This window comes from Grosmannia clavigera (assembly GCF_000143105.1).
Source record: "Grosmannia clavigera kw1407 unplaced genomic scaffold GCSC_132, whole genome shotgun sequence".
NCBI classification, from domain to species: Eukaryota; Fungi; Ascomycota; class Sordariomycetes; order Ophiostomatales; family Ophiostomataceae; genus Leptographium; species Leptographium clavigerum.
In genome coordinates, this window is record NW_014040810.1 from 699,965 (window position 1) to 725,131 (window position 25,167).

Genomic DNA, 25,167 nt, shown 5'->3' on the forward strand with positions numbered 1-25,167 from the left:
CGGCTTTAGGTGGGTCCACTTCGACATTTTCGTCGCACTCCGTACTCCGTAGTTTACTGGTTTTTCTTCAGCGGTCATCGTCCTGCCAAGTTGAATTTTACTACTAAAAGCTCGTATTACTATGTATGCCGTACTTCTGTCAAGTTGCACAGCCAACGGATGCGCTGGCGGTCACTTGGTGCGAGCCCGGGCCAGCAGTCCGTTCCTCTTGCTTCCTTCGTCACGGCATCATCGTTCCGTTGGTCGCTGCCCAGTGACGTCATTTTGTACGCGTCTCTGGTGCTCTGGTGCCATAGCTATTCCGTCCTTTCGCTATACTGTCTTTGCTGCCGCCCATTGTGTGCTTATTGACGTGTTGTCTGTGCCCATCCTTCATCCATCGCATCTCCACCCTTTTAGCCAATACTACTCCGTACTCCGTACTATGTATGTCCTATGTCGGGTCCACATGTGGGTCAGAAAAGTATCTTGTGCACTTTCACAGGGACAGTCGTGTCAAAGTGGAGCTCCCAGGCTACGACGTAGTATTTTTGTACCTGTTCTGGGGTATCTATTATTACGACCTATTATTATGTTCCGGAAAGCCTTGAGCGAGCTGCCGTACGACGTATTTGTGCCTCACTGCATCCTGCACCCTTCAGCTGCACGCCGCTCTGGCCTGCAGCTGGTTGCTCCGGTTCACCGCCGCCGCAAATCCTGCCCAGCTGGGACTAAAACTCTCGTAAAAGTCGTCGACCAGGTCGGTTGCAAACACATACTTGGCACGCTGACACAGCTCCTGCACTACGTCGTCCATGAGCTCGGCCGGGATGCCCGAAATCTGATAGATAGTCTGGTGCCAAGGCAGGGCGTAGTCTCTCAGCCGCCGTTGCACGCCGTCGTCACCGTACATCTTATAGGGCTCCTCGCACAAGCACACCATGTCGGGACTTCCAAAGTGCTTCAGGTGGCCCTCCGGGGGTGTTCCTGGATTGTGCACGACCTGCTCACACAACATCAGCATCAGCGCTTCACTAGCTATTAATAAGTTTCGAAACCGGGAATAGACCACGGCACTAGAACGGCGCCAAAGCCGAAAAAGGAAAACCCCGAGAAAACACGAAGAAGGAAGAGGAGAAACAGCGCCACGGCGGTTGCCAGCGGATCGATTGGCTCCCAACCACTGCGAATACGGCGTACGCTCGAGCGGCCATGCACGTCTTCCTTCCAACAAGATGGGATGATCACATACCAGACGGTCGCCCACTAGTCCCTCGGCGTTCTTGATGTACTGTCTGAGAGCGTGCAGGTGCTGCGCCCGCTCCGGCGCGACATGGTTCGGCGTTTCGTCCAGGTAGATGCCCTCCACGTAGAAACCCGGTATGTCGTCCCGCTTCCAGTCGGCATAAGTCCGTATATCCTCAAACGTCTCCTCGAGGGTCCGCCTGCACCAGCCCACGCGCACATAACCGACAGTGCACACGTTTGGATACGAGTTCAGCTTCGGCACCTCTCGAACATAGTCGTGGCCAGGCAGATCGGCGTCGCCTGGGCCACTGTTTGGGTTCACAATAACCAGAAAATTCAGGTCTGGATACCCAATAATCCTGCAGACAGGTGGGGGGGGCAGGATCAGCTTCAGACGAGACGACGGAGACAACGGAAGCAAGCAGAGACACGGAGAGGCATAAAAAAAGCCAAGAGGTCATAGTCAGAAAGGGACAAAACGACGGCTAGGTGACACATACACGTCATAGAGTGCGCCCCATGTGGATTCGGTGAGTGGGTAGATGTACAACGGCATCACAAGCCACGTCTTTGCGCTGGTCTCTTCCATTCTGAGCCTAAAACTAATGGTGCAATTTATTCGGTGTGATGGAAATGAGGATGCAGCTGTGGCGAGACGCTCCGTTGGGCCCTCAATAAATTTATACCAAATCTCAAAGGCTGAAACTGCTAGGCCTCCGTTTGGACGCCTACAATCCCCACCTCCAGGCCGTTTCTCCTCTCCTTAGCGCCCCTCCGTTTAGGCAACCACCACTACGACAACTTACGATCCGAGAACTGTCCACCAGCGCCCAATACTGCGCTAAAAATATTTTTCCCTGTCGGTAGGGCCCGGGGGCTTTTCTAGGCTCACGCCCCCAACGCCCACTCTATATCCCCCTTTTCACCCACTCAACGGTAATATAGCACTAACACACTCATTGACGTCTTATATCGGTATGGCATATTTGATAGGTTCCAGCCACAACGTCCAGCCGGATTTATTTCTGTTCATAAAGGGATCCCTTATAATATTGCCACGGCCAGAATTCGCCAAAGAAAGCTTGGACGAGAGCCAAACTTCGCTTCCGTATGAGCCTGCTGCTTCTAGTTGCCCCGTTCTCAGCCTCTGACACGGAAATTGGGCAATGGTTGCCAACGATGCCCCAGTGCAGCTGAAAGAGACGCAATAGACTAGGCGGATGATAGGCACTGACCATTCCTACATGAGCACGACATGTATTGAGCTGCGCTCACGTTTTCACCAAGTGGGAAATCCTGCTCTACACTAGACAGCTGGGAGTCTCCACCTCCTGTCTCTCTTCCTGTTTTTTTTTCTTCTTGCTTCGTTTTTGCCGCTTGATCGTCATCGTCTTGTCTCAAACTCGGCTCCAGCCACGGCCGAGCACACCCGTCTCCAGTTTTCAGACTACGACTGGGCTGTTCGTGTTTTGTATTTATCTTCCGACAATATAGTTCGTGTTAGTGGCCGCAAGCTTGGCCAACTATTATTATTCACATCAAGGCCGGCTCTTGTTTTCTATCCTAGGACACCAAGCAAATACACACTTCCATCGCTCCATCTCTTTCACTTTTCGTCCACACACACTCCCACTCCCACATACACACATATCCTACGGAAGATGAACCGCTCCTATCCTGCTTCCGAATATTCGGGCAACGATCAGTCCCGTTCCACAACCTCATGTCCACCTACACCCGCTACAGAGACCAGCGACTTTGATGCTGCCGTCTCGGATGTCTCGCTCAGTGACATTCTTCCCATTCCTTCAAGAGACGAGTACGTGCTCGTCACTGGTGGATTAGGTTTCATCGGCAGCCACACAACCGTGGAGTTGCTAAAGGCTGGCTACAATGTCATCATTGTGGACGATCTAAGCAACAGCTACCGCCATGTGCTCGACGGAATTCACGAGGTTGCCCGTCTTCATTATGCTGCACATGAGTGCGGCCAATGTCCGGTAGTCGAGTATCACAACATCAACTACCGAGACCTACCAGCAATGCAAAATGTCCTTGAGCTTCACTCGTCCATCGCACCGTCTCACAACGGGACAAAGATCACCGACATAGTCGGCGTCATCCACTTTGCCGCTTACAAGACGGTCCATGAGAGCATATGCCAGCCGTTGAAGTACTACAAGAACAACGTTAACGGCTTTGTCGATCTGCTCGCCCTGCTCGAGGAATTCTCCATCAAGACATTCATCTTCTCTTCTTCTGCCGTTGTCTATGGCTACCTAGGTCAAGCCGGCCGCACTCTTCTGGAGACGAACTGCCTGCAATCTTGCGAGCAAGCGCTGGAGTCTGAAGATAGCGAGCGTCAACCGCAGTCTGGCTGCGTTGAGATCACCAACCCGTACGGCCGCTCAAAGTTCTTTGCCGAGGCCATCCTCTCAGACCTGGTTGTTTCCGACCCGTCTTGGAACATTGTTGTACTCCGTTATTTCAACCCCATCGGCTGCGATTCGTCCGGTCTGCTCGCGGAGAATCCCAAGGGCGAATCGCTCAACCTGTTGCCACTGGTCACGCAGACCATGACCGGCGCTCGTAAAGAGCTTCTGGTCTTTGGCGGCGACTGGAACACGCCCGATGGCACAGCCATGCGCGACTTTATCCACGTCAGCGACCTGGCCCGGGGTCACACGGCCGCTCTGTCGGCCTGTCGAGAGGGCCGCCTCAAGGGCTCCTACCGCACCTTCAACCTGGGCGTCGGCAAAGGCTGTTCCATTCTGGAAGTGATCCGTGCCATGGAGTCGGTTTCAGGACGCAAAATTCCCTGGCAACTAGTTGACCGACGGCCGGGTGATGTGGAGTCGTCCATTGCAGCTGTCGGTCGTGCACAAGAGGAGCTCGGTTGGAAGGCCGAAAAATCCCTCAGAGATGCATGCTGGGATATCTGTCATTATCTCAATTTGATTTAAAGTACGGGTGATGCGACTTTTTTTTGTTTTTCTGATTACTGGGTTTTGGGCGTTTGAGTGTTCCATAAAATGTTTCTTAGATTTGTTGTGCTATGATACCGCTACATTCATTAGGTTGGCTTTAATACCAGGTGCTTTTCAATGCGATGAGATGTCCTAATACACAATCTTCTACTTGGCGCAATGGAGATTCTACATTTGTGGATTCATACTATAAAGAGGAAGGGATGAAGCCCACGACTTCGTAGGTTGACTGAATTTTTCACGGATTGAGGGCCTAGACTTTTATTTGTCTAGCACAACAAAACGCCTACAGCTACCAGGAACTAGTATTTCAGATGCCCTGAACGCCCTGAATGCGCCGCCCCCTTTGTAAAGATGGCAGCTAGATTATTATAATTGTAACAATGTGGTAGATGTATACTTCAATAAAATGCGGTGGTCAGATTGTGGTAAGAACATGCTTATAATATAGAGAACAAAAGGGCTCCCGTTTAAAGGCATCCGTAAATTAAGCTTTAAACTGATTTGCCACTCGGTTTGCGTTATATAGGCAGTTTCTAGGGTGGATCACGAATGATTTGTGTATTGCTTTGCAAGGCATAATACATCTACTTTTTGATACTTGTTTAACTATGTGCCATGCTAAGTTTCTGAAAAATACAATTACTTGGTGTTTTAAGAGCATTGTTCGGCAACTACATTAGTAATTCCATTTTTAAGGGTTACTACTGATTGACAGTATATGGAAGATTGACTTAGTATTTCTAGCTAGTCAAACAAACAATACTCCGGCGTTATCGTGCAGACTATTTGATGTGCAGTTAGGATACTAAAGTGATGATGTAGTGGCAGAACTCTTGTAAAATGGAACAGGCATCAATTTGCCGAATACTCCGCACAAAGTGTACTAGCCGCTTTTATGGCATACTTATGTACGGGAGGATTAGACAAGCCGGCATACTGTTTTTTCAATGTGCACTGCAAGGCGATGCTATTCGGAGGGACGAACAACAATCACATGACGTGCCACAATGCCGTTTCTATGACTAATAAGAATCTAGCATTGTTGTGCAGATCTGTAAGGCAAGTAGAACAATCTATAAATTGTATACTCGTACTGATCTTCATCATACACCGTACTACTCTGTACTAAAGGCCAGACATGTAGATCCAGGGCCGCTCCGTTGTGGAGGAGACGATCACCTGGACGAAAGTGTATCTATGTAGAAGTCGATTTTTGGAGGCAGAGAGCGCCAGTTCCTTGTACTGATGTGGATCCGTGATCTACACTTGCTACTGATGACTTGAGGATCGCCAGCCACCCCGGCGCCACAACAAAAGATACGTGCACACCACCGAGACAAATAATTCCGACATACATAGTAGGCCACAAATATGGATTTTCGCAGTCTCTCATGTCTTTGATGTTTCTACCGACACGTGACCTTCTGTGCATTGGCCGTCCTGGAGCCCCCTACTTCAGAATCTCGAAAGGCCACGTGACAGGCCACGTAAGATAATTAAACGCTCGGACCCAGCCCAACCGCCACAATTTCCCCCAGAATGTCGTGTTGGCCGCCGAATAGGCCGATATTGAGCTCCAGTTGCGATGCTGTTGCGGGACAGCACGAGCATACGACGTACGTCGTGCTCGTACAGAAAACGAAACGCGATCATTCCTTTTTTAGGGCCATGGTACATTGTACCTATTAATATCACGAAACGCACCGTTCGTCTATTCGTTCGGGCCCTACGACATGGACTAGCTCAGGGGCTGTCTTGGCGCCGACACATTGGCCGCTACAGGGGACCGTAAAGAGTAGGATTTACAAAGTCCCACGTACTGGAGTGCTGACGCGTATCTGATTGTTTCGTTCATCACACGGACCATCTTGAGCACGCTCCCCGATGTCCATCCTAGTGAACATCCACTCCCGGAGGAGTCGTAGCTTTTGCCGATCTTGCGTTCTTCCGCGACGGCAAGAGACCTTGCGAGTAGGGATTCCTCCGTTTCCAGCGGCACGGGCACCGTCTTGGGCGGGTCAGCGGCCCACCATCCGTCCCAATACCCCCGTCCCCCGGTACGAGTACATAGTAAACATCTCGAAACACGCCGAACCGGCCCGTCCTTTTCCAATCGAGGGATTCTGTAACAGACTCTCGAAGTTCTACTACGACTACGGAGTATGTGGCTAAGGGGCGTATACGAGCTTTACACGAGATTTTCACGAGATTTTCACGAGTTCTACGCGATTTCTATACGAGTTCTATACGAGCTCGGTTCCGAGCACGCAAGCGATCGTGTGCCTTCCAGAAGCCGGAGGATTAGAAGACCGACGACCCACGCAATGCACGCTCAACAAATTGCATAATTTTCAGTGTCTAGAGGCTAAGCTCAGAATGTACACGTGATTATTACGTAAAATACCACACTCCACACAGCAAGACTGCGAATGACGCCAACTCAATTGACGTCTTCTGCTGCAAGCTGCCGCTAGTGACAATCGCGACCGTACCAGAGATCGTGGTAGATATGCTGGCGGTCGCGCGATCAGCCGTGCCAGCTGGGGTCGTTGTAGCAATTGTAGCACTTCCTATGGACACACTTGTCGTGGAGACACCGGTGGGGAAGCGCGTGGAAACACTTTTAGTTGATGAGCTGGATGCGATATGGGTTGCATTGTAGCCAAGACTGGACGGTGTCGCTGTGCTATTGTTCGTGCTGTTGCTCCTCTTGATCAGTGTGAGGGAATCTCCGATGCCGCAGCCGTCGCCACGCACAAAGTCCCAAGTGACGACTGACGCGTTGTGCACGGTCAGCTTGCTGAAGCCATAGTGCGTCTGGTCTAGAACGGCAGTCAGGTTCAAGACAACTTTGCCGTCAGCTAGCGTGCTGTGGCTCTCAATATTGCCGGCCATGCCGTTGACAATGTGTGCCATGGACACACCAGTGTTGGTGTAGTAGGTGTTGTTGTCGTTGGCAGCCACGGAGGCCATGTCGATGGTGCCGTTGCGACCCATGGGAAACATGCGCTCGTACCAGTGGATGTGGCCGGCGAGATAGGCGTCCACGCCGTACTGCAGCAGGGTCTCTTCGAATGCGTTGCGTATGTGCAGTTGGTCTGACGAGTAGGCCGTGCTGTACATTGGCCGGTGGCTCATCACAAAGACCCACGGCGTCTTGCTGCGGTCGATGGCGGCAAGATCGCGAACCAGCCACTGGTACTGCTCGTATGCCTCCGTCTTGGTGTAGGCATTGTCTTTGATGTAGCCAAACGGGCCGCTGTCCGTGATATACGTCTGGTTCTCTCTCGGCTCCGTCGCCACGCCGTCAGTGTCACGGATGAACGGCCACTCCGGGCTGTAAGCGTAGTCTGTCTCGCCGTTGAGGCTGATAAAGTGCGCCAGCCCGTAGTCGAACGAGTACCACATGTTGCCGACGCCGCCGGTCTCGCTGCCCGGCATGCGAAACCGGTGCTGGAATGCGGTGTAGTTCCGCTGCGATGGAGGACAGCTAAAGTACGTCAGCTCCGACTTGGGCGCCGTTCCATTGGCCTTGTCGTCGACCAGGTATGCCGTCAGCTCGTTGTTCGGCCCGTCAAACTCGGCACACGCCGCCTCGTGGTTCCCTGGCATCACCATATAGGGGAGCCGGATCGTCAGGTTCTGCACCCACTGCTGCCACAAATCCCAGTTAGATTCGTAGAGAACGCTCATGTCACCGCCATACGGCCCGCCCTGTCCGGGAACTTCGCCCGCCGGCAATGGCTCGTTGTAGCTGTTCGGGTAGTCACCGGGCGGCAGGCTTGAGGATGTGCCGTTGTAGCACACCGGCCAGTCGTCGGAGCACGGAAGAATGCCAGAGTACCAATCGTCGGCGTAGCTGAGGTCGCCGCCGTGCCAGGCAAAAGCTAAGCCGTCGTCTGCGGCCAGGTTTAGGTGCCGGAACGTTCCCTGGGCATTGGTATAGCCCATATCATTCAGCACAGCCACCGAGAAGGGCTTATGATCGCCAACGGCACGGGCTGTAGTGAAGCTGAGCACGTCCGACTCCGTCGTCCCATTGGCTGCTAGGATCTGGTAGTAGTAAGTGGTGTCCGGCTGGAGATCCGTGATCTGGACCTCGTGGAAGAACTGGCTGCACTGCGTCACCGCCACCATGGAGCAAGGCGGTGTCCGGTCATAGCTTTTGGTGTTAGACACAGCAGACAGTAACAAGGAGAAGAGATTGCTTACCCATGGGTCTGGCCTGTGACCGTGTATAGCAAGGCCGCCTCGCTGGTTCCCCATTTTACCGACGGTAAGACGCCTAGGCCGAAAGGCGTCTGGTAGTGGATGTTCATGCCCTTTGGCACGTAGGACAAGGATATGACATTGACGTTGTTCGTCGGGTTGGCTGACGATGGCTTCACGCCTGGCGCCTCTACCAGACGTGGAAAACCCTTCCCATTGCCACTGATCGTCGGGTCGACCCAATCGGCAACGGGAATAGCAGGCCCGGTATAGGGATAGGTGGTATCGACTGTCGGGGCGCCATTGACAGTGGCCGCCAACAGGGCGGTCCCGGCTAGAGAGAGTGCCTGTGAGGTCTTCATCGCTTTCCTCAGAAACAAAATACAAGATTTGAGGCAAATCGAAAGTGATCGACGACTGAGAGATCGGCAGGTCAAGGAATGGAGAGAAAAAGAGCAAATCCAAGAGATCCACAGGGGCTGTGCCTGTACCCACATCCATCAATTGGTGAGCCATTGAAGAGTCCATACTGTTGCAAGTCTCCAAAAAACTACGTGGAAGCTTTAACCGGTGTGGAAGTTGCACCTGCCTGATGAGGGCATGCAGTTGGAGTATTGTTATCTTGTCCAATGAGGACAGAGCTGCCCACCATGTGCAGAGCCAATCAACGGGAGAGCATTTGAGATTGTGTATATAGACCAATAGCAAGACAGCTTTCCCGCCCTAACTGCGCCTCCACATCCTTAGTTTGTCTGCACTATCTCTTGCTTTCAGCTTTTGCAGTCACCGCTGGTGATGCCTGGTGCTATTTGGCGGCAAGTCCCTCTATGCAGTGCTGCAGTATTGCGTCAATTATATGCACCTCAGAGTAAGACAATGCAATTGGATTCAGCAGCTACTGCTGCATTTTATTATACGAGAATGGCCTTGGGACCTAGTGGATACGAATGTGCTAATCCTGGCTGTGCCCAATATTATGGTGATAAAAGAATTCAATGATGGCTCCTTTTGGAAATACTCACGGAAGCTGGACGACAGCGCGCTGTAGGCGGTCGCGGCGAACAGGTAGAGGAAATCATTTTTCTATAGGGGTGTGTTGGGGGTCAGAAATGTGATTTTGCCCATGCCGTTTCTGCTGGGAGTAAGTTAGTGCTTCCTTGTCTTCTTGTCTCTACTTTATACCGTACTTAATACTCACGTTTCATAGCTTATGTACGAGTGCCACTCAATGCTGCCGAAGAATTTTCTTGCCAATTCCCCCTTTTTCTCTTGCGAAGAGCATACTTTCAGCGGTCCTCTTCCCAACATAGGGCGCACTACACTATAGATACGGCTATAACAAGACAACGTTGTCTTGCAAGTTTACGTTCGAAATTGCCTGACTGGAATCCTATGTCAAATGAATGATTTCATGCCAAGTCCTGCTACATGTCATAGCCTCTTGTACGAATGTCTACAAGGTTGCACCATCTTCGAAGCTACGGACTGCAGGTGAATACCAATAAAGCAACTAAAATAATACTGAAGCAAGCCGATTCAGATTCCTTAAATGCTCGTATAGCTGTCATGAAAAGATTACGCTCTCTTACAGCCACTCCGGCTTGTCGCTGCCTAGCGGCTTAGGCATGGTCTCCCCGCTGGCAGCCCGGCCGTCGACCTTGGTGCTGTGGCGAACAGCACGCAGCAGACCGAAGTCAGACGGGTGCTCCTCCAGATGGGCGGTCGGAGCGGTCTGGCGAGGTGTAGGCGTTATCGCAACTGGGGTGTCGAAGCTTGTGGCCAGGAAACTGACCGAGGCTGCGGAGGTACTTCGTGACGGCAGCCAACGAGATGGCGATGCAATAGGTAACAGCGAGTGGTTGCTGGTGCTCACGGGCATCGGCACAGCGATGGTAGAGGACAGCGAGAATGCCGGACGCTAAGAGATAGCCTGCCGCGTAGTCGAAGGCTCAAAAAGGCATAAGACGAGGAGTGAGGACGAGATCTGGTCCTGTTCATGGTGCTTGGAAGCATGGCTGCCATTGTTTCTGGTGCTGTATGTTGTTTCGTACGGCGCCGGAGAGAAGAAAGGCACCTGATGTGTGGGGTAATATACGGCGATGTCAGACGGGCCTCTAATCCCCGATTCGGCCGGTTCCCAGCGCAAGAACACACCATGTTTCGGCCAAATGCTGCTTTGAGTAAGCCGGAATAATCCTATTAACGCGTGGCCCTCGGGGGAGTTGGGATGATGACACAGAAATCTGGCCTAGACGCTCCGTCTTTATCAAGTAAACGTGCAGTCCCTTGGTATATAGGCAAATCTAGGCCTGGATAATGAAATTTGTGTACAAGCCTTTGACTGTCACCTGCATAGTGTTCGACACCCTTTACATACGCCATCACCGAAAACAGACCCTAGAACATCCACATTGACCCGAATTCATATCCCAGAGATTACAGCTTCTTACACGACATATTACCCCACACAATGCCTGCGTCCGAAAGTCGAACAAGCCAAGACCCAGAATGATGATACCTTGGGTAAATACGTAAGTATTTCTGCTTCTCTGCGGGGTCTCTAGTATTGGTAGTCTAGACTTGTGTCTAGAACTTACGTAGTAAAGCTCTGGGCACAACATAAGTGGACCCACTCCCAGCGAACAACAGTTGCTCCTTCCAAACTCACTAGCTTGTGCATCTTACCGGTTCTTTAAAAAAGAGCCATGAAACTTTTCAACGTCAAAACAGTCTAATTTAACTCTTTTGCAGCTGCGTCCTTTCTCTGGGCTAAATAAACTACGACGGTACCGAGTCTGGCGTGCATGAGGGCAGGGAGACTAAATTTTGGCAGGGTTCTCCGCATTATCTGTTGCCAGCTAACCCTCTTGTGGCTCGTTCACGTTTCCCCTGCAGATGTCACCGAGGCTCACAACCATCACCAATTCTATCGAATCGGGATTGACAGCTGATTGCAGGCGCCGGTACGCTGTTACTTAAACATGCTCGTCCTCGTTTCTTTCTTCGACACATCCGGCATACTGCAATCTTACTTCCACGACTGGCATCGATTCCATCTACTATGTACAATTGTTCCGCTTTTGCTCCAGATCGCCATGCCGGATCATACATTCCAGCCTGGACAGGACTTCCACCGGTTATTTGTCGATCGTTGGTGCGTGCACGCCTGGCCGGACCCCTGCTGTCCTGCCGATCCACGCCATTTCCTCAATTTCACACCGTGTCTCGGATGAGACAAGGGAACAGAGTAAGGAGTACTTTCGCATCAACATGTGAGTACGCTATTGCTGTCTTCCCCGCCTTTTAGATCGTCACACTGGGCAGAGAACCCGTTGCCTGTGGGGGAATGGATCACACTAATCAGGGTCTCGTTGTTTATTTAGACCACAGCTCCATTTTTTGCCGGCAATCTTCCATCGCCACAGGCTATTACTGTATTGAGCCATGGTCCCGCTTCCTGCACTCTGAATACGACGCCTTGCATGCACGGATAGCCTGTCTCGGCTTGGCGGTACGCTGGATGCCCGTTGTTATACCGTGGAAGCATGTCCAACAGAGGAATGTGACTGACGTCAAGGCAATAGTTTGTTTAGTCCAATGTTACCACCCCGCTCGAACAAGTCGATAGCATGTTGGCGCCGATCTGGCCGGGAAAGGGTCGACTGAGATGACTCCAGACTGGTCTTTTGGCCAGCTCTGCAGCGGGCGGAGCGGGCCAGCTTTCGTGGACGAGCATGTGAGAAAAAGGTGAAGTTTGATGAGGGGAACAATCCATTCTCTGCTACAAAAGAGCGACGACTTTCGGTGATGAGATCTCGGCCGGGACAACCATGACATACAGAGATCTCACGCAGTCTCCTGCGTCTCCAGTGCCTCTACCTCGGCTATACAAAGTAAACAATCCGCTCGTTATTGCCATCAGGACGACCACCACGATGAAGAACGCCGCTCTGCTGGTGCTCTTCACAGCAACTGCCGTGCGTGCTCAGGCCGCTGCCTGTCCACCGTGCGCCGCCCAGATTGCCCTGGTGCCTGTGTGTGCCACTGACTGCATCGAATCTGCAGCCGTCACCAACGTCGGCTGCGTCAACGGGGACTACGCCTGCCAGTGCGCCTCCTCCTCTGCCATCCAGAACGCCGCGCTCAACTGTGTCGTCAGTGGCTGTGGCATCGCTACCGGTCTGGCCGTTATCAGCTCCGTGTCAAACGTGTGCACCTGCGTCTCGTCGAACGGCTGCTCTGTTAGTAGCAGCAGCAGCAGCAGCAGAAGCTCTGTCACGACTTTGACTTCGACTTCCTCGGTGCTTCTGACCACCTCCTCGAGCTCGTCTTCTTCGTCGACACCGGCATCCCCGTCGTCGACGCCATCGTCTCCGGCTTCCTCCACGTCCCCGCCCTCTACATCTTCGTCGTCTACATCTTCTTCGACCTCGACTTCTTCTTCCTCTTCTTCTTCCTCCTCCTCTTCTTCTTCCTCTTCTTCAACTTCTTCATCGTCCACTTCATCCACTTTATCTACGCTCACGCCTTATTCCACGCCGTCTTCCTCGCCCTCTTCTACGTCTTCGTCGTCGATAACCCTATATCTCACAACCACACAACCATCTTTCTGTACGCCTTGTGCTCCACAGATTTCTGCCGTACCTGCGTGTGCCACCGGCTGTATATCGTCTGCCGCCGTCACCAATGTTGGATGTGTTGATGGCGACTATGCTTGTCAGTGTGTCTCTTCGTCCGCCATCCAAAACGCCGCTCTGAACTGTGTGGTTAGCGGCTGCGGCATCGCCACCGGAATGGCCGTCATCAACTCTGTCTCCAACGTGTGTACATGCGTGACTACCAGCGGATGCGGAGGTGCCTCGTCATCGCAGCCTTCGTCATTGTCCTCAAGCACAACCTTGACTTATCCATCGTCTCCGCCCCCGACGTCTATACTACCGTCGTCTTCTATCTCGTCGTCCTATCTTACTTCGTCCTCTTCATCTTCATCTTCTTCGTCTTCTTCTGTCCCATCATCCATCCTCTCATCCATGTCCTCAACACGGACCCTCGTCCTCCCTCCCAATCTCTTCACCTGTAACTACTCCCCCTCCGGTCTGCTCTCCCTGTGCATCCCAATTCTCCGCGGTACCAGCATGTGCCAGCAGCTGCATCGAATCCGCAGCTGTCACTAATGCCGGTTGTGTTGAAGGCGATTATGTGTGTCAGTGCGCATCAGCTTCGGCCATCCAGAACGCCGCTGTGAACTGCGTCGTAGGTGACTGTGGTATCGCCACCGGCCTTGCCGTCTTAAGCTCGGTCTCAGATGTCTGTACTTGTGTGACGACAAGCGGCTGTGGTGCTTCCACTTCAACTCCATCCACCGCTCCTCCGGCATCCTCTTCTCAGCCTCCAGTATCTTCTTCAGCTACACCCTATTCTACATGGACCTCCAGCTCATCTCCACCCTCTTCTATCCCTCATTCCATCCCTTCTTCTCCCTCGGCTACCCACTCATCTGTTATTACCACTCCCTCTTCGACAACTCCGTCAACTACCACGCCGCTGCCTTCCTCGTCTTCACCAGTGACAACACCACCTCCGGTGTGCTCACCTTGCGCAGCGCAAATCAGTGCCGTCCCGTCCTGTGCCAGCAGCTGTATCGAGTCTGCCGCCGTAACCAATGCTGGCTGCGCTGACGGTGACTATGTCTGCCAGTGCGCATCGGCGGCCGCCATTCAAAATGCCGTCGTCGGCTGTGTCGTTGGCGGATGCGGCATTGCTACCGGTCTGGAAGTCATCAGCTCTGTGTCCAAAGTTTGCTCCTGTGTCTCCACAACTGGATGCAGTGGGCAGATCTCGTCCTCAACTCCCGTGACGTCATCTACCAGTCCCTCATCGGTGCCCTCGTCCGTGCCCACGTCTACACCGCCATCGACTTCGACACCATCATTCACCACATTGTCTACCTCGTCATCTAGGTCACGAAGGCCGTGCTCATCCCAATCCACCCCTTCGTCTTTCATATCGACAAAGCTGCCAACGTCTTGGACAATGACCCCAACGACTTCAACATCAAAGCTGTCAACGTCTTGGTATTTGTCCCCGTCTTCGTATGTGCAGTCGTCGGTTCTTTCGTCATCGCCGTCATTGCTGTCGTCGTCTTCAACGCCCTGGTTCATTTCTACCAAATCCGAATCTTCACGCTCGCACACTTTTTACTCATTCGGATCTATCCCTCCATCCTCCAAGCCAATAAAGACTCTGTCATCTACGTGTCTGTCTTCACTTGGCTCTGTTCAGTCCGGCTCTTCTCCTTCTAAAAGCACAAGTTCCGCCACATCCACAGCTACAAAGACCTCTCCCACCACCACTAGAGGAAGTTCTGGTGGATATGGTGGTTGGGGTGGCTCTGGAGGTGGATCTGGAAGCGGGAATGGTGGTGGCTACGGTGGCAGCTTTGGTGGCGGCTATGGTGGTGGACATGACTGGAGTGGATCAGGTGGGAGCCCTAGCAGTTCTGTAGGTGGCTCTAGTGGACATGGAGGTGGTTCTGAAGGCTCTGGCGACAATGGTAGCCCTGGTCACTATGGTTACTCTGGAGAACACAGTGGATATAGTGGATATGACGGCGCAGGAAGCTCTGAAGGTCCCGGCGATTCAAAGAGCCCCGAAAGCTCTGGAAGCCCTGCTAGCCCTGGTAGCCCTGGTAGCTCCGGTGATCACGGTGATCACAGTAGCCCCAGTGGATATCCTGGTTCACCTGGCGATGCAAGCGTTCCCAACACGGGTGGAACAGACAGAACAGGCGGTAGCGGCAGCAACAGCGGCTCTTGGAAGCCAGTTGAGGACAATACTACCACCACCAGCAGTGCCAGTGGTAGCACAGACGTTGGATCTTCTAGTTCCGGCTCCGAGCCTAGCTCAGCATCTAGCTCCAAGTCGGAATCAGGGTCAGGGTCAGGGTCGACATCAGGTTCTGAGGCCAAATTTGACAGTGAAAGCGGTGGTAGAACTGAAGGTTCAAGCACGAGCTCCAGTTCCGCGAAAGGTTCTGATTTCGGTTCGGAGTCGGGAAGTACCACATCTGCCTCTGGTGGCAGCGCTTCATCTACGGTGGTCACAGCTGGTGCAAACGCCCGGCTTGAAATCGGTTCTGTGACGGCTTTCTTAGGCGCCTTACTTGCAATCATTGCCATGTAATCGGCATAAGCGTCGGGAAAATCAGGAGAAGAAAAGCATAGTAGAATCATAATTTGATGTTTTGTACAGCCTTTGTTCGTGACCAAGTAATTGTTGATGGTTGCTCTCTTTTAACTTCGGAGCACCAGGCTTTCAGCCTTTTAATCACTGACAAAGTTCAGCTACCCCCATCATCACAGTTCGGATCGGAGGTGATAGAGTCATGGCACAGAAGGGTTTTCATGTTGGGTTCAATAAATATTGAGGCACAATCGGTATCTTGCACTGTGACATGGCATCCTCGTGGAAATTGATGTTTTTGTATCCTTCGCAAAATAACTAGAGCTAAGTGAGAGAAGCCTGCGTTACAAGTTGTATCGGCGATCTCTTGTGGAATTATCTAGAATCATCTGCAGCAAAGTTGGTGAGGCTGGTCAGGCCCTCTTGAATTACAACATAAAGCAAATCGGGTTTGAAGCAGAAAATAATCATACATTCTTCCATTGCCTTGCATCCTGGTATCGTTAGCAATGGACAGCGATTTCGGATTCTCACGAAGCTTACCTTGTTGTCTGTGGGCTTGGCGTTTACCACAGCTCCATGCCGAGGTACCGACGAGAGCCGGATGCCTTGTATGGGCTGGTGGAAAGACCAACGTACAACTCACCATTCAGACGGTCAGTGAGGACGTTTTGTCGCTCGTCTTCCGTCGGTTCGTGGACCGACTCAAGATCGTCATCTTCGGGCTCCTCTTGGGGCTGCTCATGAGGCTCCTCCTCGGGCTCGTCGTCGAACTGCAAAAATTGTTCCGCAAAGTGATTCACGGCCAGGTGAGATTTGTGCGCTTCAATCATTCCCCGAACTTCGGCATCGTCCCATCTGATCTTTTCGCCATCAAATTCTGAGGTTACCTTGTGGTTCACATCGGTGAGCACAGGGTGATCTCCAAAGACTGCAACCTCCTTCAGCCCAGGAAAAGTGTCAAATCTGCCGCCGTTGCGGTGGACATTCATGTTTCGGTATACCCAGTTGCGCATTGTAATTCCAATGCGCCGGATCAGATGGGTTTCAAAGACGGAGAAGGCCTCATTTTTTTTCAGAGACCATTTTGGGACATGGATGCAGCCAGAGGACCTTCCGTAGTTATCGATATTGAAGCTTGAATGATGACGAGATGAAAAATCAATCCCAACTGCTTCATACGAGACACCAGATCGCGTTTTTGATATCTCTTGAGCCTTTCTCGCAGATACAACAGCTTCATCAATCATCATGGGAGGCCAGAACGAAGGAAGATGATACCTCTGGAATGGGTAGAACTTCGGTTCGTGTCTGCCCTTCACAAAGATGTCGTCTTCGTAGGAAATGAAAGGGCAGCGCATCTCGACAATGAAGTGCGGCCATGTGGGGGTACGCAGGTAACGTGGCATCCGCGTGTAGCGAGGACTCGAGCAGTTCTTGCCACAGTACGTAGTCAAGAAGTCCAGAGACTCGTGGCAGACATAAAGCGTACTTGGAAGCCGCTGGTCCTTGGGGAAGACTGACCAAGTGCTGAAGACGCGGCCTGCTCCCTCCTCGTCAGAGACAATGTCGTATGCCAAAGATGGCGGGACGAAGCAAGTGACGGGGCCAAGAAACTGGCCATGCACGCGTGTTGTTTTCTGAAACTGCTCTGCAGAGCCTGTATTGTCATCCGGCACCTTTTCGGCAGGCTGACACACACCTGGGTCCAAGAGGATGAAGCGGGTCTGACGAGGTGTGGCCAGGAGCCAGATCGTGACCCTCAGCTCAGGGGGCAGGCCTATGAATCGATGAAAAGTCGACGGGCCTGCCGGCTGAATGCCGAGATGGTTGGAGGACAAGTCTGTATCAGACATCGTTGTCTCTTGTGCTTGAAGTGTCTTGCTTGATGAAGATATGATTCAAGGTGAAGAGAGGGATATTTCTTCTGTTGGTCTGAGTGAAGATGGATGGTGAAAAACAAAAGAGGGAGAAAAGGGTGAGGAGAAGTGGGAGGAAGGTGGGAGAAGAAGGGGGGTGAGACAAATGAGAAGAGGAAGAGGTGAAGTGAAGTGGAATACTTTGTCCCCAGCCACGCTTTCTCGTCCGAACCTTTGTCAAAACAACAGTGACGTGGAGTGTAGGCGTGTAGTGACGTCCGCAAAGCAGGAAAATCGAATCAAACTTTCATACCACGAGAAAGCCCGGCTTCGATCCTTGTTGCTTGATATAAACAGGATCAATGTATTTGTTTTTGCCTGAAGCATCTCTGTCATGCCTAGAATTCAAACGACAGGAAATATATCCTGCTTCAAACATCATTCTGTTGAACATTGTGCTTTATTTCAGACATATCTTCGGCGTTTACGCGCCTTGTTCACTCTCTTCGTGCCTTTTGTTTTCGGCTGCCCCTTCGTGTTTTTCTATCTGTTTGTTGTTCTTGTTTTGTGGCGGGACTTAATTTGTTTTGCACCACGGAACAAACGCATCTATCTTGTGTCACCTAATCTGTTGACGTGTATTTTCTTCATCTTGGCCAGAAGATAATCGTTCCAGCAATCTAGTAGAAAGGAGGCTGTGCTTATTTCTCACTATGAGTTGCTGGCTAGTTCTGACTTTGTTGCCTTGATTTATTGATAGAATAATAGGACGCTTTTGGGATGGGATGAAATATGAGGTTCGTGTTCTCTATGAACATACACGATTGTTTCTGGCTCTTTCTGCTTCTACTTTCGATTCGGACTTAGGAATTGGACAGACACTTTTCTTTGAGGTCACTGAACAAAACCCGAACTTCTAGAAATCACTTTGTCCGCCCCAAAGAAATTTGTATTGTTCATTCTTGAAACGACATACAATGTCAAGAAGACAAGTCCAGTCGGTGCCCCCTGCCAACCATTTTCTATTTCTGCTCATCTCCTTCCCAGCTGGCCCTGTGGTCATTTCCAGATAAAACTCTTTCGACGGTCATTCGAACGAGTCCTCTCAAGCGCAAGAGTGGACGTATACAAACGACTTCGACGGGCAAGATATAGGCTATAACCCACGTCCGTTTTTCAATAGTACAATTTGGCCGGTGTGACAAATCGGTGACGGTGATGCTCGTGCAGGTGCTGTCTGATGATATCTCGAAAATCCGCAAGTCAACAGGACTAACATGTGTCGACGACATCAAAATAGATGTTCACGATTCGCTTCTGGCGCCTGATATGTGTGCAGACATGGATTTTCTGGATGTCGTAGCAGCTGGTCGGGACCCTTACTCTTCTGTATACAGTCAACTCCGACAGAAAGGCATGGAAAGGATCTAGCGAGAGTCAGTCTCTTGACGGCACCAGAGATGTTGACGCGAAGGTGCTTGGCAGGTTCGGTCAGGTTTTGGTACCAAGGTATAGCGGGACGCATTGGCTCCGAGTTGGCGAATAATTTGGTGAAAAACAACTTGCAGGGCAATCTTGCGGAACCAATTTGAGCCACGGTCCAGACAAAGCACGTCTCGTTAACCTTTGTTCAGCTGGCCCTCTTTAGTCTAGGCCCACCCGCACTAGCGGCGGGCCTAAGTGCCGTAAACCATGTCTTTCTCCATAGCCTATGGCCCACATGACGATCGAGTGGATTGAAGTCGGGGTTGATCGAGCGCCATAAACTGAATTCTATTTTCAATACTTGGCGTTAACAAGGTTCGACGCCCAAAGTATGGATTGGGGAAGAGGTAAGCCTTCGGGGGACACCCAGGGCAGGTGGGAAGCCAGAAAACGATATAGAAATCTAACACCAATGTTTTGAACCACATCTACTTATCTATCACGAGACATCAGTCAAAACCCCAACTCGCATGCATCATCAAACCCATACAGAACTGTCTCTTTACATACACAACTTCAGAGAATGTACCGTAACCGAGAAGCCCATCTTTAGATTTCTCTGAACCCATCATCGTCCCGCGCATTACCACGATTCCTTAACCTTGAAGGCCGAGCACCCTCATGTTGGGGGCCATCGCTACCACCAGCTCAACAGCAATCATGATAAAATAGACGGCGAGGAACAGAAACCCAACCGAGCGAGGACCAGCAACGATGTTCTCCCCCCCTTCTGATTCGTCGTAACTCATCCTGGCCAGCTCGCCAGAGAATTTATGCCCGGACACATAATTTGGGGCAGCGCTGCGTTCTGTGTGGATGAGGGCCAGATACTTGTAGCCGCGCATCAGTTTGCGGCACATGGGGCAGATTCCATTCCCAAGAACATCGTTGTAGCAAGCGGTGCAAAAGAAGTGGCCTATGAGTGCGTGATCTGTGTCAGATAAACACGGTCAAACTTGGGGAGTAATCGGGATTTACCTATACTTACCACACTTGAAAACGACGGCGACATCGGGCAATTTGTCGTAGCAAACAGAGCAGCTAAGGCTGTCTCCATATAGGCGCATTGTATAATATGTAGTGCGTCTGTGCCGTGGAAGACAGATGATATGTTTGCTGTTTTTGGCACACCGATAGCACACAACGCAACCACATGACAGTAAGTGTAACTGGCTGTTCTTATCGCCTTCGCCGGATGTGTCTTCAACTATACAACCACAGCCGGAATTCGCCGGATGTGTCTTCAACTATACAACCACAGCCGGAACAGATGAGTACGGTCTCTTTGCCAGAGATCTGGGTTTCTTCCCGCTCGAGGGATTCCATATCGATGGACATATTGATTTGAGAACGATCGGCAGTGAGCACGTAAATGAATGAGCTGATATAAAAGACAGACAGTATTCAAGACGGACGTGGGACATATACAAATGTAAACGCCAGTGAACACTCACGTCAAGGCCTAGGGACAATAGTTTTCCAGTCCGAACTCATTATATCATCAACTCATGTAAGCGATAATTCGTAGGAGAAGCATCGTGTTGCTAGTGGGCATTCTATCAACTTACAATGCTCTCTCCCAACTGCTTAGTAACATATGTACATGCGGTTATGCTTCAGACGCACGATTCCACGAATGACACTCAGCCCTGTCTACCGGGTGTGCCCGTGAAACTGCGAGGCTGCAGCCCGATTTCCGCTAAGTGGTAGCCTAAACCACCAGCCACAGCACAGCCGCGTGTGACTTCCATTCCGAGGAGCTTACGAGCATGTGCACATCACGTGATGCTTATATTCTTGTTGCCTAGATATGTCGGTTCCAAGATGAGATCTTTATAAAATAAGCGACAGACCTTTCTTCACAACATAATTTCTGACTTTCTATATTCCCAACAATCGCAATGGAAATCCCCCCCAACTACTGTGACGACCCGCGCTTTAGCAGGACCTTTGTGCTGCCACCGAACCCAGCCAACGGTCGACCCAACCCATTCACAGTCAAGTATGCTGACTACGGCTATCGCAATGAGGCCCATCCCGAAGAGGGGATTGTCCTGCTCGTCTTCGGATCTATGCTGGCGTCCCGCCTGGTACACATCCCCAAGGACGAGGTTGCCAAGAAGCACAAGGTCCGCGTCATCAATCCGGACAGGCCAGGCATAGGGGGCACCGATGCTGTTGCCGTGGACGACATGCTTCCTCGGTGGTCGGGTGAGTGTCTCGTCTCGAAACGGTCTTGTCATCCGGCCATCCAACGTGCGGGGAGACTGACTCATCGTGCCGAACAGAGACGATGGCCGCTCTGCTAGTGCACCTTGGCATAAAGCACGTGGCCTTGAGCTGCCACAGCGGCGGCACACTTTTTGCTCTAGATCTACTGCTGCGCCACCCAGAGATTCTGAGCCCGGACAGGCCGTATCTGGCGATCGGCGCGCCGTGGATCAGACCTGCCCACACGACGTCGACGCTCATGTCCGTCGTCCAGGTCCTTCCTGGGGCCGTCGTCGGCAAGCTGAACAAATTTGCCCGTTTTTTTAACCAGCACCTCAGTCCGGTCCTGGGCGCTGCGGTTGGTGCCAGCCAGGCTTTCGTGTCCACGGTGACGTCCGCAGCCTCGAGCGGTAGCACTAGCGATGCGGCTGGCGATATGGAACGTGAGGGTGCCAGATTTGAAGTCGACGTGTGGCCGACGCTGCTGAAGCGCATCTACGTTGAAGGCATTGAGGGCATCTCATCGGAGGCGCTGCTGTTCACGCGTAAGAGCGACGGCGGTGCAGCTTCTGGTTGGAGTGACTGGGGGGACTACGACGTGCTGGTCCCACGCCTGGTCACCGCTCTGCGCAGCGCAGGCAGACGTCTTGTCGTCGATGTATTCTACGCCGAGACAGACTACATGATTGGGGATGGAGGTACCAAGGGTCCGCTGGTAAGATGCCTCCCTCTTCAGACCGCGCCTGGATTTTGTCAGCAAGGAAAGGCATTCTGCTGACGCTCTCGAGCAGTGGTTTGACCAGTGCTGGGACGCAGAACATCGCGGCGACGTTGTCGACTATAGCTCCACTGTTATCAAGGGTGCCGATCACGATCGGATTTGGGATCTCAGATGGGGTGTTGCGCAGCAAGTGTTTGAGACAATTGGCCAAACGTAGGTCACCGGTTGCACATATCAAATCCGCAATATACCCGTAGTTGTTTCCGTTTATGTAGATAGCCGCACCAACAAATGTATAAGTACCGATTCATGCAAAGTGTGGGAAGCCTATGGGATTGGGAGCCTAGCTGCGCAAATATTGCAAGATACCACCCCTTGGACTCCGATTGTTTCAGTTCGTTTGCCGCTAATGCAACCGCCAGCCACAAAGGTCGAATAGATAGGCCGAACAGCTGCGCGTACGCCGTCTTTTTTGGCGTATAAATACTCGCATTTGCCTCTGTGTGTTTGTTACTCCGAACTCTGCTTCTTTCCATCATGACGCGAAAGATTGAAGAAGCGAAAGCAAATCAATTCAGCCAAGATAAACAAGCTCCCCCGAAAATGACCTCTTCAGACGTCAGAGGTCTCGGGAACGAGGGTATTCTGAAGAAAATTGACAGTCTTCGAGCGGCCAATGTGGGCACGCTCATACCTCTTCCTCAGGTGAGTTTCCACTTGACTCTCTAATGGTCTGGCTCTTACTTGGAGGGCTAATGTGACCTGCAGCTCATCGTGGTCGGAGACCAGTCGTCCGGCAAGAGCTCGGTCCTCGAAAGCCTGACTGGCTTCTCGTTCCCCCGTGCACCTGGTCTCTGCACCCGCTATGCGACGCAGATCACCTGTTCGCGCGAGGCCCGCAAAAAAGTGTCGATCTCCATTATCCCTCGCCCTCATGCGGAAGATTCCCTCAAGCGACGTCTTCAGGACTTCCGCCGGGTTCTAGACGGCCTGGAAAACGATCACCTCACCAGGGTGTTTGAAGAGGTATGCGTTCACATAGTAGACGTCCGGGTCTGGTATACTGACATTGCGACAAGGCGAACGCTGCTATGGGGATCCGTATGAGCGCGAGTGACGATTCTCAAACGGCCTTTAGCGAGGACATTCTCAAGATTGAGATAAGTGGTCCTGATGTAAGAAGACAGCCTGCCGATGCCTTTGTTTTGTTGCGTGTGCTGATACAGAGACAGCAAGTCCATCTTACCGTGATTGACGTGCCGGGAATCTTCCGTCTGCCTACGCCAGGTACGTTTCTTCCTTCCACCTTGATTCTGTTGCTGACGATGCAGGCCTTACGACCGAGGCGGACGTCGTACTCGTCCGAAACATTGTCAAGCGGTACATGGAGCACAGCCGTACCATGTTCGTCCCTTCTTTGTCCTTGTCCCGAGAAAGCTCTCTTCTGACCCATTTCCGGTAGCATTCTCGCCGTTGTGCCGAGCAACGTCGATATCGCCACGCAGGAGATCCTCCGGCTTGCCGAGGAGGCCGATCCAGAGGGCGTGCGGACCATGGGTGTGCTGACTAAGCCGGATCTAGCAACGGAGCGGGCCACGCAGGAAGCGGTGGTCGAGCTGGTCGAGGGCCAGCGCAACCGGTTGAAGCTGGGCTACTACGTGGTCAAGAACCGCAGCGCCGATGACGGCTCTTCAGACACGGCTGAACGGCTGGCATCGGAAAAGGCTTTTTTCACAGCGCCGCCATGGTCTCTGGTGGCCGACCGCTGCGGCATCCCCCGGCTCAAGGCGCGGCTGCGCGAACTGCTGATGGAGATCACGCGCAGCGAGCTGCCGCAGGTCAAGGTGGAGATCCGGAAGCTGCTGCAGGCAAGACGGGCACAGCTCAAGACCATGGGTGAGCCGCGGGCCGACGCGAGCAGCCAGCGCCAGTACCTGGTGCACATTGCGACGCGCATGCAGAACATCACCAGCCGGGCGCTGAATGGATTCTATGCAGGCGAGGCCTTGTTTACGGAGAAGCCTGGGCTCCGGCTGATCACAAAGGTCATCAAGCTGAACGAGGCCTTTGCCGACACGTTCTGGCGTGAGGGCCACTATCAGACGTTCGAAGAGGCGTCTGGCTCTAAGACGCCTGTCAGCGAAAGAAACAGCCAAGCAGAAGAAGCGGACGAGGAAGATTTTGACGAGGATAACAGCAGACAAGACTTTTTGGACATTCCGGGCAAGGTACACGAAGACCTGATCGACATTGTAGACACGAGCTACCGCTGCCCTAAGCCGCTGGACGGACCGATGACGCCGACGATCCAGAAGGTCTACGAAAGCAACCGCGGGCCTGAGCTGGGAACTGTGAGCCTGCCACGTCTGTCTCTTTTTCATCATCTGGCCAAGCTGACATCGCAGTACAACGGCACGATCCTGGCGGCAGTGTTTGAGATCCTGTCGCAGAAGTGGGAAGAACTCGCGCTAGCCCACACGAGCCGGGTCATCATCCTGGTGCACCAGTACCTGCATGACCTGCTAGGCGAGGTGTGTCCAGACCGGGAGGTGCGACAGCAGATCTGGGACGGCATCCTGCGGGACGAGCTGAGCGAGCGGTACCGAGGCGCAAAGGCCCACGCGGAGGCACTGCTGGACGCCGAACGCAACACGCCACCGGCAACGTTTAGCCGCCGGTATAGCGAGCTTCTGCAGGCCAAGCGGCAGGCGCGGCTGGCCGACAAGCTGTCGGGGCTGACGACGAAGTCCGAGGAGGACGAGCGCAGGTACGTGTCGCTGGATGAGGTCGAGCGCCAAGTCCGGCCCATGGACATGAATGAGCAGGTGTGCGAGGACGTGCTGGATGCGCTCGGCAGCTACTACACGATTGCGCGCGAGCGCTTCGTCGACACGCTGTACCAGCAGGTCGTGTACAACCTGCTGCTGGGCGGGAAACGTAGCCCGCTCAAGGTGCTGGACGCAGACCGCGTACTGGATCTCAGTGAGGAACAGCTGGGCATGATCGCGGGCGAGGACGCGCTGTCGAGGGCGGAGCGGGCGATTGTAGAACACGAGATGCAGAGTCTGGAGGAGGCGATGCGAGTGTTGAGGAGCTGAAAGGTTGTGTAGTGGAGTTGTTGATATCATGTGACTTGAGTCGTTCCTACACTCGTTAGTAAGCCACAGCTTGGAGGGGCAAAGGCCCCGTAATACGGAGTACTTCCCAACTATGCCGACGGCATGAAATCCCCTACTACTCTATCCGACATACTCAACGCTCTCAAAAAAGATTCTTATTGAGG

At 52.4% G+C, this 25,167-nt stretch overlaps 8 protein-coding genes across 8 annotated transcripts; 3 read left to right on the top strand and 5 right to left on the bottom strand.

The window, feature by feature from the left end:
- Nucleotides 1–637: 637 nt before the first annotated feature.
- On the bottom strand, nucleotides 638–1,816 carry CMQ_5260 (cell surface protein; the record flags this gene model as incomplete). The annotated part of the gene is made up of 3 exons (XM_014319005.1): nucleotides 638–982; nucleotides 1,232–1,586; nucleotides 1,728–1,816. 3 exons carry the CDS (start codon nucleotides 1,814–1,816, stop codon nucleotides 638–640), a joined length of 789 nt encoding a protein of 262 aa, XP_014174480.1.
- Nucleotides 1,817–2,888: 1,072 nt separating this feature from the next.
- CMQ_5148 (udp-glucose 4-epimerase) lies at nucleotides 2,889–4,190 on the top strand (the record flags this gene model as incomplete). The annotated part of the gene is made up of 1 exon (XM_014318893.1): nucleotides 2,889–4,190. One exon carries the CDS (start codon nucleotides 2,889–2,891, stop codon nucleotides 4,188–4,190), a length of 1,302 nt encoding a protein of 433 aa, XP_014174368.1.
- A 2,418-nt stretch (nucleotides 4,191–6,608) lies between these two features.
- On the bottom strand, nucleotides 6,609–8,788 carry CMQ_5205 (acid phosphatase; the record flags this gene model as incomplete). The annotated part of the gene is made up of 2 exons (XM_014318950.1): nucleotides 6,609–8,379; nucleotides 8,430–8,788. The coding sequence occupies 2 exons, from the start codon at nucleotides 8,786–8,788 to the stop codon at nucleotides 6,609–6,611; spliced, it is 2,130 nt and encodes a 709-aa protein (XP_014174425.1).
- Nucleotides 8,789–10,011: 1,223 nt separating this feature from the next.
- On the bottom strand, nucleotides 10,012–10,305 carry CMQ_5096 (uncharacterized protein; the record flags this gene model as incomplete). The annotated part of the gene is made up of 1 exon (XM_014318841.1): nucleotides 10,012–10,305. The coding sequence occupies one exon, from the start codon at nucleotides 10,303–10,305 to the stop codon at nucleotides 10,012–10,014; it is 294 nt and encodes a 97-aa protein (XP_014174316.1).
- Nucleotides 10,306–12,361: 2,056 nt separating this feature from the next.
- CMQ_5363 (uncharacterized protein) lies at nucleotides 12,362–14,104 on the top strand (the record flags this gene model as incomplete). Its single annotated transcript, XM_014319108.1, has 3 exons — nucleotides 12,362–12,634; nucleotides 13,058–13,246; nucleotides 13,721–14,104. The coding sequence occupies 3 exons, from the start codon at nucleotides 12,362–12,364 to the stop codon at nucleotides 14,102–14,104; spliced, it is 846 nt and encodes a 281-aa protein (XP_014174583.1).
- A 1,032-nt stretch (nucleotides 14,105–15,136) lies between these two features.
- CMQ_5291 (uncharacterized protein) lies at nucleotides 15,137–17,464 on the bottom strand (the record flags this gene model as incomplete). Its single annotated transcript, XM_014319036.1, has 2 exons — nucleotides 15,137–15,548; nucleotides 16,179–17,464. The coding sequence occupies 2 exons, from the start codon at nucleotides 17,462–17,464 to the stop codon at nucleotides 15,137–15,139; spliced, it is 1,698 nt and encodes a 565-aa protein (XP_014174511.1).
- A 2,084-nt stretch (nucleotides 17,465–19,548) lies between these two features.
- Nucleotides 19,549–20,019, bottom strand: CMQ_5368 (uncharacterized protein; the record flags this gene model as incomplete). Its single annotated transcript, XM_014319113.1, has 2 exons — nucleotides 19,549–19,868; nucleotides 19,941–20,019. 2 exons carry the CDS (start codon nucleotides 20,017–20,019, stop codon nucleotides 19,549–19,551), a joined length of 399 nt encoding a protein of 132 aa, XP_014174588.1.
- An 834-nt stretch (nucleotides 20,020–20,853) lies between these two features.
- On the top strand, nucleotides 20,854–24,982 carry CMQ_5207 (interferon-induced GTP-binding protein mx2; the record flags this gene model as incomplete). The annotated part of the gene is made up of 9 exons (XM_014318952.1): nucleotides 20,854–21,163; nucleotides 21,241–21,878; nucleotides 21,955–22,097; nucleotides 22,508–22,589; nucleotides 22,653–22,910; nucleotides 22,964–23,059; nucleotides 23,117–23,171; nucleotides 23,216–23,288; nucleotides 23,347–24,982. The coding sequence occupies 9 exons, from the start codon at nucleotides 20,854–20,856 to the stop codon at nucleotides 24,980–24,982; spliced, it is 3,291 nt and encodes a 1,096-aa protein (XP_014174427.1).
- Between the last annotated feature and the right edge of the window lie 185 nt (nucleotides 24,983–25,167).